This window comes from Aphanomyces invadans (genome assembly GCF_000520115.1).
Source record: "Aphanomyces invadans strain NJM9701 unplaced genomic scaffold supercont1.70, whole genome shotgun sequence".
Classification (NCBI taxonomy): Eukaryota; Oomycota; class Saprolegniomycetes; order Saprolegniales; family Verrucalvaceae; genus Aphanomyces; species Aphanomyces invadans.
The window spans coordinates 58,276-70,166 of record NW_008580215.1 but is presented as its reverse complement, the minus strand read 5'-3'; the positions used below and the strand labels follow the sequence as shown (position 1 = coordinate 70,166).

Here is an 11,891-nt window from a genome sequence, read left to right as displayed (position 1 = left end):
AAATACATAAAAAATTTTCCTTTTCATATTCGTTTCTGAAGTGACATACAAATTTTAAGATATTTCCTGATGGCAACTCATACTTTAATCCAGTGAAAAACTTGCTAACAACTATTATGGACCAGAGTAGTACTGCTTTGGCTTCTTCTTGGGGCCGTACTTTGACACCGGTCTCCCTCGTCGAGGCTGCACCGCAGCTTCTTCGTCTTCCATGGCCCAAACGTGAATGCATGGTGCTCAGCCTTGATAGGCTATTTCGCGCGCATAAAACCTCTATAAATTAATAGTTTATTGGGTTGTAGAGGGTATATTAAGTGTTGAGGTGTATCTTGGCGCGCGGGGAAACCTCTGATACTTTTTCTTAGCCTTCGTCATTAATTTATTGATTTACATGGGTGTCCGACTCGTAATGGCTGTCCGACTCGAATTACGCTAGACGGTAACCTCAAATTGGGCTACGCTTTCCGCAAAACAACTGCTTGAGTCAAGGTCAGTCTGGGCGTCGTACGTCGTGATGACTAGATTGGATGGGATTTCCGGCGAGGCAGGCGGATTTTCTATGCGGGGCATTTGTGGTTGAACACCAAAGGGGCGACGCTGGAGAGAGCACGCTCTTCAACACTAGGCGCCTCAAAATGGTCGATGCCACCGTGGTTCGTCGTACGTGTCGGAGGTACGAAAGGTGTCAGCATTGCAGGGTAGCTGACGGTGTGATTCCTGATATGGACAGCCTTCTGCATATGCATAGCCCTAACTGTCTGTCGCGGATCCAAATCACTTTTTTGCATTTTCTGCGATGACCCTCGAGCGCCTCTTTCTGCGATGATTCCATCGTCTTGACCAAGAGCGAGCGCAGGTGGGCGATGCGGGGGCCGCGTTCCTGGATCGAGTTGAGTTCCAACTTGGCGCTACGAAGGGCGCGGGTGTTGCCGTCCTTGAACTCGACCACGACGTCGACGGAATCGGCGACCTCCAAGAGGCGGTGGACGCTGGAGGCAATGTTGGCGGCGGTCACCGTGGTGGCGGCAATGGTGGCAACGACGGCGAGTATTACCATGTCGAGTAGTTGGTTTGACGAGGCAAATGTCGGAATGGCGAAACGCTACGACGACGAGCGGTGGCAGCCTCTGCGGGGTCGATTGTAGTACGGATGGATGGATGTTGCCAAGCGGTACACACCCATCAGTTCCTGTTCGAACCGGGCAGGCTCATGCTAGCACAGCATGGACGCGACGATACACGGGACACTTCACGATTGCATGTTTGGATAACAATGGTCGTCTTTTCTTATGCGCAAGTAGCTACCTCCAGCGTCACAACTCGTCGATGACCTTTTGGTCCCTTGACGACGTCCTCGACTCGCACACACTTGTGTCAGAGGACTTGCTCTCCCTTGCTCGCCCACGAGTAGTGGCGCTGACGCATGCCCTACCTTCTTACAGTGGAGCGCACCACTAGAGACTTTGGCTGACGATTCCTTTGTCCATTGTAGGGCTCTTGATTGAATCCTACGTCAAAACATCGTCGTCCAGGCTTATAAATTACTGTGGTAGACGACGACTTGTCTACTGTCATCGGCTGCCCTCTTCTACTCCAGTTCTCCATGGTGGATGAAGCGAGCGGGCCATCACGTCGGCACCCCTCGCGTGCCAAACTCTTGACTACTCGCCGCCTCGCATGGCCCCCGACTGGGTTGACAAAGATTGAGCATAGTTTGAGTGCAGTGGGGGGGGCGTAGCCGACACATCGACCTGGCTCAGTTGGATCGTCTGCAGTACCCAATCGACTGGAGCTAATCTCCCAAGACTTTCATGTACCGACGCGGCCGGGCATCGTTTAGGATGTGCCAGCACACTCTTTGCAGTCTCCGCCGCCTCCAACCCTTCGATGGTATGGTGTTGCGACAATTGAACCCTAACTGCTCGTGTCCAATGCAACACCCAATCGTGGAAATGACCGTTAAGGCCAAGGTCTTGGTGTGCCTGCATATTTCGATAGGCGGTCTCGCTTCTAGTCCAAGACGTTATGGCTCAAGCATCAGAAGCTTCCCCGTCGTCAAAAGGCCCCTGCGTCAGGTACATACATGATTCACGAAGGCTTGCCCTCCCCCCCGCCATGGTGCTTCATCCTACCCTGTGTCCTGTTGGGCTTAGATCTACGTCGGATGATGATACCGAGCACAAACCATTCGTAGCCCCGGACGACGTAAAGGAGAAGTACCATGCGTTGCTGTCGACGATGGAGCAACGTATGTCCAAGTGGGCGCACGTCGTCTTGACCGAGTGTTTGTCCATAGAACGAACGCAACATGCCATCGCAGTCAAATCGGGGCACGATGTGCATCCGTCCCACCACGTGCACGCCCCCCGCAACGTCGACAAGCACGAGCCGCTTGAAAAGCACGTGCGAACGGGACTCCCTCAGCCCAACATTGTACATCAAAAACACATCATGCAGCCCAAGGAAGACAAGCCGAATCGGTGCAGCGCCAAGATAACCAAGTTGTAAGGCGTTGTTGCAAAAGGTAAAAGTGTGTGCGCCGTCGGGGAATTGAACCCCGACCTTCTCCTTGGAAGGGAGAAATCCTAACCATTAGACTAACGGCGCTGGCGCATATAACAAAAACAAACACGAGATCAAATCAATGTAGCACCATTTCCCGACTTTGGCAAGGTCGGGGCCACCATGCCTTCCCTGCGGCGATGACAGATTTCTCTGCTGAAGCATCGTCGTACATGTTGCTTTCTAGCCCGTGGGCTTTAGGTACAGCTTGCTAGCTGCATTGCCCAGGGAAAGAGCGGCCGGACGAGGGTGTCCGCACCGTCGACCACGGGCGGCATGGGTCGGATGTCATCATGCCTTGACACATGACCCTTCCGACTTTGGAGATACGATTGCCAGCGACGGCCAACTGCGTGCGGGGGAGGTACGTTCCAGCGAGCCACGTCGCCCCAACGTCTGTGATGTTATTTGAACTCAAGTCGAGCGTGCGAAGTCGCATGAAGCGCAGCTGCTCTCGTGGTTTCTGCATCGTTGACGCAAACAACTGCCTGCACCCTCTGTCTCCGTACGTGTCGCCCGAGTATACCACGGATCGAAGTTGCGCCATCGTTGGTAAATATGTCGCAATGATTTGAAGGGAATCTCCACGACAGGCCACGTGACGCAGGACGAAGTGCCGCAGAGAAGGTGTTGCCGCCACGCCGGCACACAATGCGCTCAATGCAGCGTCAGACAGCGGCACGTCCGACAACGTGAGGCTGGACAGTTGAGTCGTGGGCAATGCCTGCGCCAGGGCGAGCACGGCCACGGGTTCAAGGGACGGGTTGTTCGAGAGTTTGAGCGCTCTAACAGAGGTGGAGAGGCGAAGCCCACATGCCAGTGCTTCAATATCGCGGCTAGTTAGCATGCAGTCCATGAATGCGATCGACGGAATACTGAACGGCCTAGAGTTGTCTCGGTTCTCGAACGTCTTGTGGAGCTGCGGAAGGCGTGAGTGCGCAATGGCCACCTCGGTCATCGACGTGGTTGCCAAAATGGCCTGGTAAAACTGGGGCACGGACTCCTCAACACGTTCGAAGCTCCAGTGGCTAAACCCAAACGATCTCACGTATGGCTGCGACAACCACTGCATCATGTCTTGGAGCATCGAAGATGTGATGGCGAACTTGGTACTTTGCGTCGATGGACACGTACAATGGAACGATGAGATGCGCGACGATGTCGCCAATGCCTTGAGCACTTCCTCGAGCGCAGTGGAGCGTTCGGACCCGTCAAAGGACACCTCCAACTCGTTCAAGGAGCTCAGCTGCGCAAGCAGGATCGTCCATTCGGTGGAGTCGCGAACGACCGACGCCGGGATGGCCAACTTTGTTATTTGACGTGTCAGCGACGAGGCCCATCCCAATATCGGCCGATTCGTTGGTGCGGTCGGCGATGGCTGGACGAGTCGAACATGAACTTCGTGGGCATGTGCCATGACACTCTGCAACAGCGATCGAGGCGCACGGGTACTGTGGACAGCCACGGTCGCTTCCACCGCACGCACATGGTGCCTCAGAAGAGTGTCCATGCTGTGGCGAAGCGTTGGTGCGTTCTCCAACTGGCTGGACATCGCCATGGCGACAGCGGATTCTACTCGAAACCGAGGCCAGAGGTCGCGCGGGTCGAGCAGCATTGCTTCAGCTATTCGTTCAAAGTGGACGAGGTGTCCAAGTACGTGTGGCTGCGTTCGAAATGCCGTCAAGTAGCTGAAAAAGTCGGCCGCATTCGGAACGAACGTCGCGATATGTTGAATCAAGTCTGGTGGAAGCTGCACAGAGGAGTTGCCGTGACCTGGCCCGTGGACTCGTTGCTTCTTTGCCATGGAGCCTCGCTCGCGACTTTGGACAATAAGCGGTCGGGCACCCCTTCACATGCGAGTATCTGTCGTCCACGTGCATACCAACATTCAACATCTCTGTCTGTACAGTGCCGCGATGCCATCGGATTGCTCGAGCTCGACCGGCTACTTGGACAGCAAGAAGAGCTCGAAGAGGTCGTGCCAAGCAGGCCCAGTCCGTCCGTGTGCGCTTGACCGCGCGACGTGGCGCGTGCTGGCAAGGTTGTAACGTTTTGGGCAGTATTTCGACGGGTTGGCTGGAATTTGGCATTTTTGGAAAGGTCGCGATCGGGCTGCGATGGGCGGCGAGGACATGGCCAAGCGGCATCGAAAGTGGATGCAGCTCATGGAGGAAGCTGTCCAAGCCGACGGATGGGGACAGGTCCTCGAAGCTGTCGAGGCATACGAGAAGTACGTTGGGTGCGTTGACGAGTGGCGTTTACACGTGGTGGCGATGTTTGAGTAGAGCGGCGGGCGTCATCCTGGCCGACCTCCCCACGATGGGCCTCACCGACGACCAGCACGACATTGCTGAAAAGGTCGTCGTGGCCATGAATTTGCGGGCAATCGGTTTGAGCGCGGTCAACGGCAACCCGCGCCCAAACAAAGACGACATGGCGGTCCTTCTTGAAGGTTTGCCTCGACGTGGCATCGGACATGGGTCATCGGGTGCATGTAGTGTTGGACAGCGTCACGCGGAAGACTCCTCGTGTGTTTCCACTTGACCTGGCCGACCTGGACGAGTCGACGGCAGCGCCATCCATGTACGGTGCATCATCCGCACGGCAACCGAGCGTTGTAACCGTCGTCCTTTTTAGCGCGCGGGACTCGCTTCCCCTGCAGAAAGAGCACCAACAGAGCAACCGGCGGTCGAGCAAACACGATGCGCTGCCGTCGACGGCACGTGTCCCCGACTCGACGGGCCTGGACGACTCCCCTCAAACCGTCACGATCACGATCCAAAAGATCGGCCTCAAGGACGTCGATCGATACGTCGACCCTCAGATCGTCGTGTCCGTCGTGGACAAGGACTTGGTCGTTGTCGAAGAGAAGCAGGAAACGTCGATCGCGGCCGTCCGGTCGGCGCCGTACATCTTCTTCGACATGTCGGTCGTGCTGCGCACGCACTTGCACGTCCTCCGGCAAAGTAGGCACACATGCCCCCTTCCTCACGCATCGTGTGACTCGTTGTAGGCGACAGCACCATCTACTTTGAGTTTGTTCACTACAAGAAAGCCAAGCGAAAGAAGAGCGTCCGGTGCTGGGCCATGCTCGAGATGGACGAGATCAAGGCCGCCGGCAGCGCGGCCCTCGCGCTCGAGCTCTACACCAAGCCGTGCGACCCGTCCAAGAAGCATTTGCACCTGTTCACGGTGAAGCCGCTCTACTTGCACATCGACATTCGACTCACGGCCGCGAATTGATCCAACGGGGTAGTACCGCTCCGGCACCACGGATCGCCCACACTCTCTCGACAGGTAGCCCTCGTAAGGCCGTTGGCAATGGCAGTTGGCCCCGTGCTATCGTTGCGGTGCCACCCGGCGACAAAGCCGCGGACGGGGAACAGGACGAAGCCGGACAGTCGACCACCGAGACAATGCCACAGATTTAACTTAGGTTACATGCGCTGTTGGGACGCCGTGCTGCGCACCAAGAGGGAGCTGCCGTCGCTGCTCGTGCTGCTCGTGGCGGGGGCGCCCGTGAACGCCTTGGTCAGGTCGGCGTACTCTGGTTTGTTCCGGACCGCGTCATGGGGCACGTTGACGACCTCCAACCGGATCAAATCGTTTCGCTCGTCTCCGACGGACGATCCTTTGGGGGTACATGTCAAAGAAGCGGTCGCAGGGGCGGGGTGCACGAGAGGTTCAGCTCGGGGCGAGTGGCCGCGTTGTGGCAGCTGTCGAAGAGGTCCTGGTGGCAGGGGCGGCAGCGTTCGATAAGGGGAGAGCTCGGTGGGGTAGTACAGCCGAGAATCGTCTTGCGCGAGGTCAGGCGGGGGGCGGTGGTGCTGCGGGTAGTATGCCGGTGAATAGCGCTGGTCGTACAGGTCGGGACGAGGCGGCGGCCACCAAGCCCCAGGCTGCGGCGACGACTTTGGCTGTCCTTGGTATTGCAGACCGCCATCGTAGTAGTACGGACCGTAGCCATCGTCGTGGGGCGGCACGGCCGGGGGAAAGCCATATCGGTGGGGGCTGTCGAATCGGTCGTCTCGAAATGGAGCGTGATTGTATTCGTCGTAGCTCGCGTCGTGGTAATATGGAGGTTGGGTCAAATCGCGCTGCGGTGGTATGGCGAGGTTGTTGCGGTGGGGCTGAAGAGGTACGTGGTTGCTGGAATCGTACATGCCAGGGGGAGCAAAGCCACCTCTGGGGAGACTCGTCACGCAGGGGCTCGCGTTGTACGACCCAGTCCACGACCCGACCACTACGCATACAAGTCGATCGAGGTGGCACGAACGAAGCAAGGTCTTACGTTTGGGAGTTGTGCTGGACGACATGGCAAGGCAACTGCCCGAGCCACCATATTGACTCGACCCGAGCGAGCACGTCGTGCACACCCGCGTTGGCTCGACGCGGGTGCCAGTGGCAGTGCCCATGTGCACCTTCCAGACTTTACAGCATGATTTGCACACGACCTACGCAGCATTCGATCAACACACGCGTTCACAGCCATGATCCGGGGCACCCGCGCGCCATGATGCTGCGGACGACGACGTCGAACATACCTCTCCGCACTTTTGACACGAATATTTGACGCCGAACGCTCCAAACTTGCGCTGACACAGGAAGCACCGACTGCGGTGCGTCTTGTCGACGAGAAATGCCTCCGACACAAACGCGGTGCTGGCGAGTCGCTTCTCCCGCACATGGGTCTCGATTTGCCCGATCGAACGGGCCCGCCGCTTGGCGCTGAATCGATTCAACCACGTCGGGACGTTCCCTCCCGTATCGAGTTGCATGAGTTGCGTGACTTTGAGGAACCCTGGCCGGTCCGATTCGAGGAAGACGTAGCCGACGCGGTGGTGGCTGCCTCGGACAAGCCCCAGCGTTGGCCCAAAGTCGGGACACGCCCCCAACTTGATGGACTTGAACGATCGCATCCACCCGCGCCGCCCATTCACGTCAAAGTCATACCGTCCCTAGATTTGTCACGACAAACGTTTCAACCAATCCAAAAATTCGTCTGAAAGACGAACCAATCAGAAGAATTGAAACGAAATCCGTGAACCAATCTGAAGAATGCACACAATCGACCCCACCACCGACAAATGAAATTCGCCAACACACACACACCTCCATGGAGCAAAAATCGCGGTGGTTGATGACGGCAGGCACAGGACTCCCGACGACCATCCACCTGACCCCGACAAAGTGCCGAGGGTTGGTCTCTGTGGGCTTGGCTATGGTGTACAGGAGTGCGCCATCGATGATATCCTTGGCAAAGTTGCGCCGGTACGTCGCGTAGTCCTCTGGAGTTTCTGCTTGAAACAGCGCCGACACTTCGTCGATCGTGGCGTGTACTTCGGTGGACGAAATGTAGCTGATCACACGTGGCGGTGCGGTCGGGTCGTGCCCGACAAAGACTTGGACGTCGTGGTCGTCTTCCAGGAGCGTCCACTTGATCGGGCCGTTCTCGAGTTGCGAGTATTGCACCTACGCCCCATGAGCTCGATCCTTCTCCGACTGTGGCCCCTACCAGGTCGACCGACGCTTGCTCGGCAAACTCGCGCAGCGTGATTTCATCCTTCTCGGACAACGGCGGACAGCGGAAGAACGTCTGTGGGAGCGGGAACGACGCCATACTTGTGTTCTTCCTCAAACCGCGACTGCCTCGGCCAAGATGGTACCGAAATCGGGACCAGCCTCACCCAAAGAGGCAGTGCGTGCATGTGGTCTCTTTGTCAACCAAACGGTTCAATCCACACGAGATAGAATACGTTTTATTCATAAAACGCTGTCCCGGCAATTGCCCACGGTTTTGACGATGGTCACGTTTTTCTTGCTAAACGTCGTGGGGATTGACGTTAAACCTAGAACGTCGACTGTGTTTTTCCCCGTGGGACAGCGGTAAAACGTTCACGACAGTCAGACACGCCGTTATTGTGCATGCATACAAGCATGATCAAGGGGTTTCCATGTGCATGGCGGTGTACATGCACCGCCATGCAAATGGACCGAAAGAGACCATGTAGGCGTAAATCCGATGGCTAGTGTACCGACCGAGCAGTAGATTGTAGTGGGCTGCTTGCCAGTCGAAATGACGGTTTCATATACGCCATGATGTCCATACAAAGTTGAAATAATAGTATTTCGGGGGACGTTTTAGATAAAACGTGTTCAAAATTCTTGTCACGGGACCACATTGGCGACAGGATGGCACTAGCTGAGGGTGATGCGGTGAAAGGCAGCGACCGCGGTGCTGGATGTCATGCTCGTCCGTGGCTGCGTTGGCGCGCACAGAGTAGCAGCGCCACCCACGTTTGCACATGTGCATGGGCCGGTGACTGGCTAGTCTGAATGTCGCTTCCGCTTGATCGTCGCATCACAATCGGGTCCTGAGCACGCTGGATGTCGGTTGGAGGGGGGTTGCATTCGTAATGGTGTCTCGCGCGCGTAACAACGATGGCGTGGAGCCCAAGCTGGACGCCGATCCACCGCGGATGCACACTCCACGCAGCGCGGCAGCCCATGGATGGAAGAGACCCTGGCATGGCGATCGTGGATCGGCCGCGCCGTCTGCACCACGAACACACCCACAGTACAGCCATGATCCATGCGTAAACCAGATGATGACATGCTTGGAGAGTGCGGGCGGCACCCGAACGTCGCCAACGTGGCACTGTCTACGATGGACCAGCCCGACACAACGCGCTGTCCGTCCCATGCCAAGAGTGCGTATGCGGTGTACGCTATCCGTCTGAGTGGATCCACGGGCTTGACAAAGTGTGGCACTGGACGCGTCCACATCGGCCACGGCAGCCGAGCCATCCGACGACCGATTGATGCAACCGATCCGACCATTTGCACTCGCTGGAAAGCTTCGAAACCCTTCACACAGTATCGGGTGTGTCGCGGTCCGGTCTCGCGAAGCCCTGCAACTCGCGCTACTGTCTGGACGATTCCTCGCAAACGTGACATCCAAGTTAAATACATGCACGATCGGGCGGCGACATGACGAGGGGAATGATGTCGTTGCGGGCGTTGACGGGGGAATGGAATAACTCACGCGGCGACACTTGATTGCACGGTGTCGTGGAAGCGAGTCGATGAGGTGGCATGCCTGTGCTCTGGCCTTGGGGCGGATCGTACCGCGGCTGGTGCTTGATGTGACGACGGCTCGGCTCGGCGGGCGTATTCCGCGTCGGTCGCCCGTGTACCCTGTCATGGCGAGCTGGTGTCGCGGGCTGCATGCGGTGGCGAGGAGTGCTGGCGTCAACAACGCGCCCGGACGCGCGACTCGCTGACGACAACGGTTCCACTGCGTTGACTTGAAGTATCGATTCGTTCAAAAAGTCAAAACTCTGTAGAGTCGGGGAAGCTGTCGTTGGCGCTGTCGACGAGTACATGATCCTCGGTATCGCTGACGATGCCTTGGTAAGCCGCGGCGGCTTGCATTGCCCGGCGGTGCTCGAGGCGGATGTTGTCGAAGCGGCAATGAATTCTATATGCGGAACAACGTTCGTCAGCGCGGCGCACGGACGGCGATCTCGGTAAGCCTCGTGCCACGTACCTCGTGATGTCGACGCAGGCGTCGCGGGAAGCATAAGGGACTTGGTTCGTTCCATGTGGGGTTGGCCGGCATTGGATGCGCCACAGCGGTGGCTGCACGATGTGCAGACGCGAATGTGTTGCAGCATGCCATCCGCATGCACTTGCCACGTCTTGGAGCACATTTTGCACACCACCTACACACAACCACGCGTCACAAAACGCCCATGCGATTCCTCGATCCATGCGATACCTCGCCGCATTTCCGGCACGACCATTTGCCGCCAAACGCGCCAAACGCCCGCTGGCACAGAAAGCAGCGGCTACGACTGGCCTTGTCGACCACGTCAAAGTCGCTTAGAAATCCCGACTCGGTCAGCCGCTTGCCACGGAGAAACAACTCCATGTCGCCAAGCGCCTTGGCACGTTTCTTGGCACTCAGCCGCGACAACCACGATGGAATTTTCCCATGAAAGTTGATTTGCAAGAGTTGGGTGGCGTGCAGGTACCCAGGCCGGTCCGACTCGAGAAACACGTACGCCACACGGTGGTAGACGCCGCGGACGAGGCCGAGGGTGGCCTCGAGGTCGGGGCAGCAAGCGAGGGCGACGGATTTCATGCATCGGACGAATCCGCGCTTGCCTTGCGTGTCAAAGTCATAGCGGCACTACAAGAAGTGACGCGTCGGTCGGTACGACTGGAGGAACGGTACCTCGATGGCGCAGAAGTCTCTGGGTTTGACGATGGCAGGGGCCGGACTTGCCACCGCCATCCACTTGACCCCGACAAACTGGCGAGGATTTTCCGGCGTCGGCGACGTCAGCGTGTACAACGGCGCGCCGTCTAGTAAATCCGTGGCAAAATTGCGACGGTACGCCTGGTACTCGTCGGTAGTTTCCGCTCGAAAGAGTCCCGCCACGTCGTCAATGGTAGCAAAGATGTGCGAGACGGAGCAGTATGTAAGGACGCCGGCCGGGGCAGTTCGGTCCTGGCCGCACAGGACTTGGAGGTCGTGGTGGTCCTCGACGATGGACCACGAGATCGGGCCGTGGTCGATTCTCGCGTGGCGAATCTAACGGGTTGGATTCAGCTGAGCACGTCTATTCGCCACCCACCGCATCAATCGATGCTTGCTCGGCGAACGTATTGAGGTTGGCCGTGTCGGTGTCACTTAGAGGCGGGCACTGGAAGAAGTGGGGTGGCAGCGGCAGTTTGGTCATCACGCCTGCTGTATGTGTGCGTGGCAAATGCTGGGATGACGACGACGTTGTTGGTCGCCCATCTGGCCAGGCCAGCACTGAGCGTATGAGTGGTCGGGTGAGCCAGCAGACGTGGTCTAGACCTTGACAGGTGTTGCGTCGGCTGCCGTCTCGACCACCATCCGTGGCCGGGCTGTGACGGGGTCGCGCCGTTCAAATTAATGGCACACTTTCGCACTTTCGTGTATATATTATGGCTACAGGTTATTTTAGATCAAGATAATATGAACCCAACGTGACACCAGTCAGTATGTGGCCACAAGAGGCCCGGCACTCGATCGGATGGAACGGCATGGATCGAGCGAGCCCTCGACAGGATTTCCTGGACACCACCCTTTAAACCCGTACTTCACTGAAAAGTTTGGCGTGCTCGCCATTTGTAGGTTAGAGGAGCTGGGTTTTGCTCGACGTCAGGCGTTCCGAACCGTGTTGGGATGATCCACATCATCCGATATACAATGCATGTGTTCAGAGACTGCATCTCGAACACCCCCTCTCTCACCTCCCCCGGCTGGGTGGCGCCGCGGATGCCTCGACAACGCT

The 11,891-nt window shown here is 57.3% G+C and overlaps 7 protein-coding genes and 1 non-coding gene across 8 annotated transcripts; 4 read left to right on the top strand and 4 right to left on the bottom strand.

The window, feature by feature from the left end:
• Positions 1 to 114: 114 nt before the first annotated feature.
• H310_14441 (hypothetical protein) lies at positions 115 to 1,057 on the bottom strand (the record flags this gene model as incomplete). The annotated part of the gene is made up of 2 exons (XM_008882301.1): positions 115 to 206; positions 802 to 1,057. The coding sequence occupies 2 exons, from the start codon at positions 1,055 to 1,057 to the stop codon at positions 115 to 117; spliced, it is 348 nt and encodes a 115-aa protein (XP_008880523.1).
• Positions 1,058 to 2,025: 968 nt separating this feature from the next.
• Positions 2,026 to 2,508, top strand: H310_14440 (hypothetical protein; the record flags this gene model as incomplete). Its single annotated transcript, XM_008882300.1, has 3 exons — positions 2,026 to 2,075; positions 2,154 to 2,248; positions 2,297 to 2,508. The coding sequence occupies 3 exons, from the start codon at positions 2,026 to 2,028 to the stop codon at positions 2,506 to 2,508; spliced, it is 357 nt and encodes a 118-aa protein (XP_008880522.1).
• Positions 2,509 to 2,535: 27 nt separating this feature from the next.
• H310_14439 lies at positions 2,536 to 2,607 on the bottom strand. Its single transcript has one exon. It is a non-coding gene; the product is annotated as a tRNA-Gly (tRNA).
• Positions 2,608 to 3,545: 938 nt separating this feature from the next.
• Positions 3,546 to 4,602, top strand: H310_14438 (hypothetical protein). The gene has a single exon (XM_008882299.1). It carries the CDS (start codon positions 3,956 to 3,958, stop codon positions 4,574 to 4,576), a length of 621 nt encoding a protein of 206 aa, XP_008880521.1. The 5' UTR covers positions 3,546 to 3,955; the 3' UTR covers positions 4,577 to 4,602.
• A 57-nt stretch (positions 4,603 to 4,659) lies between these two features.
• Positions 4,660 to 6,017, top strand: H310_14437 (hypothetical protein). Its single transcript, XM_008882298.1, has 5 exons — positions 4,660 to 4,792; positions 4,848 to 5,014; positions 5,061 to 5,145; positions 5,200 to 5,528; positions 5,576 to 6,017. The coding sequence occupies exons 1-5, from the start codon at positions 4,680 to 4,682 to the stop codon at positions 5,803 to 5,805; spliced, it is 924 nt and encodes a 307-aa protein (XP_008880520.1). The 5' UTR covers positions 4,660 to 4,679; the 3' UTR covers positions 5,806 to 6,017.
• H310_14436 (hypothetical protein) lies at positions 5,507 to 8,271 on the bottom strand. Its single transcript, XM_008882297.1, has 5 exons — positions 8,078 to 8,271; positions 7,675 to 8,034; positions 7,107 to 7,520; positions 6,854 to 7,016; positions 5,507 to 6,805 (listed from the first exon to the last, which is right to left on the bottom strand). Exons 1-5 carry the CDS (start codon positions 8,180 to 8,182, stop codon positions 6,000 to 6,002), a joined length of 1,848 nt encoding a protein of 615 aa, XP_008880519.1. The 5' UTR covers positions 8,183 to 8,271; the 3' UTR covers positions 5,507 to 5,999.
• A 671-nt stretch (positions 8,272 to 8,942) lies between these two features.
• On the top strand, positions 8,943 to 9,565 carry H310_14435 (hypothetical protein). Its single transcript, XM_008882296.1, has one exon. The coding sequence runs from the start codon at positions 9,155 to 9,157 to the stop codon at positions 9,554 to 9,556; it is 402 nt and encodes a 133-aa protein (XP_008880518.1). The 5' UTR covers positions 8,943 to 9,154; the 3' UTR covers positions 9,557 to 9,565.
• Positions 9,566 to 9,894: 329 nt separating this feature from the next.
• Positions 9,895 to 11,496, bottom strand: H310_14434 (hypothetical protein; the record flags this gene model as incomplete). The annotated part of the gene is made up of 6 exons (XM_008882295.1): positions 11,205 to 11,496; positions 10,802 to 11,161; positions 10,343 to 10,756; positions 10,254 to 10,286; positions 10,112 to 10,203; positions 9,895 to 10,042 (listed from the first exon to the last, which is right to left on the bottom strand). Exons 1-6 carry the CDS (start codon positions 11,307 to 11,309, stop codon positions 9,895 to 9,897), a joined length of 1,152 nt encoding a protein of 383 aa, XP_008880517.1. The 5' UTR covers positions 11,310 to 11,496.
• Between the last annotated feature and the right edge of the window lie 395 nt (positions 11,497 to 11,891).

What these genes read in the sequence shown, in the direction of transcription:
- H310_14438 (XM_008882299.1), top strand. Translation starts at nt 3,956, where the DNA reads ATGAACTTCGTGGGCATGTGCCATGACACTCTGCAACAGCGATCGAGG.
- H310_14437 (XM_008882298.1), top strand. Translation starts at nt 4,680, where the DNA reads ATGGGCGGCGAGGACATGGCCAAGCGGCATCGAAAGTGGATGCAGCTC. An exon ending in CATGGCGGTCCTTCTTGAAG is followed by an intron (nt 5,015 to 5,060) that starts GTTTGCCTCGAC and finishes GGGTGCATGTAG; the next exon opens with TGTTGGACAGCGTCACGCGG. An exon ending in TCGACGGCAGCGCCATCCAT is followed by an intron (nt 5,146 to 5,199) that starts GTACGGTGCATC and finishes CGTCCTTTTTAG; the next exon opens with CGCGCGGGACTCGCTTCCCC.
- H310_14436 (XM_008882297.1), bottom strand. Translation starts at nt 8,182, where the DNA reads ATGGCGTCGTTCCCGCTCCCACAGACGTTCTTCCGCTGTCCGCCGTTG. An exon ending in AGCAAGCGTCGGTCGACCTG is followed by an intron (nt 8,035 to 8,077) that starts GTAGGGGCCACA and finishes CATGGGGCGTAG; the next exon opens with GTGCAATACTCGCAACTCGA. An exon ending in GCGATTTTTGCTCCATGGAG is followed by an intron (nt 7,521 to 7,674) that starts GTGTGTGTGTGT and finishes TGACAAATCTAG; the next exon opens with GGACGGTATGACTTTGACGT.
- H310_14435 (XM_008882296.1), top strand. Translation starts at nt 9,155, where the DNA reads ATGCGTAAACCAGATGATGACATGCTTGGAGAGTGCGGGCGGCACCCG.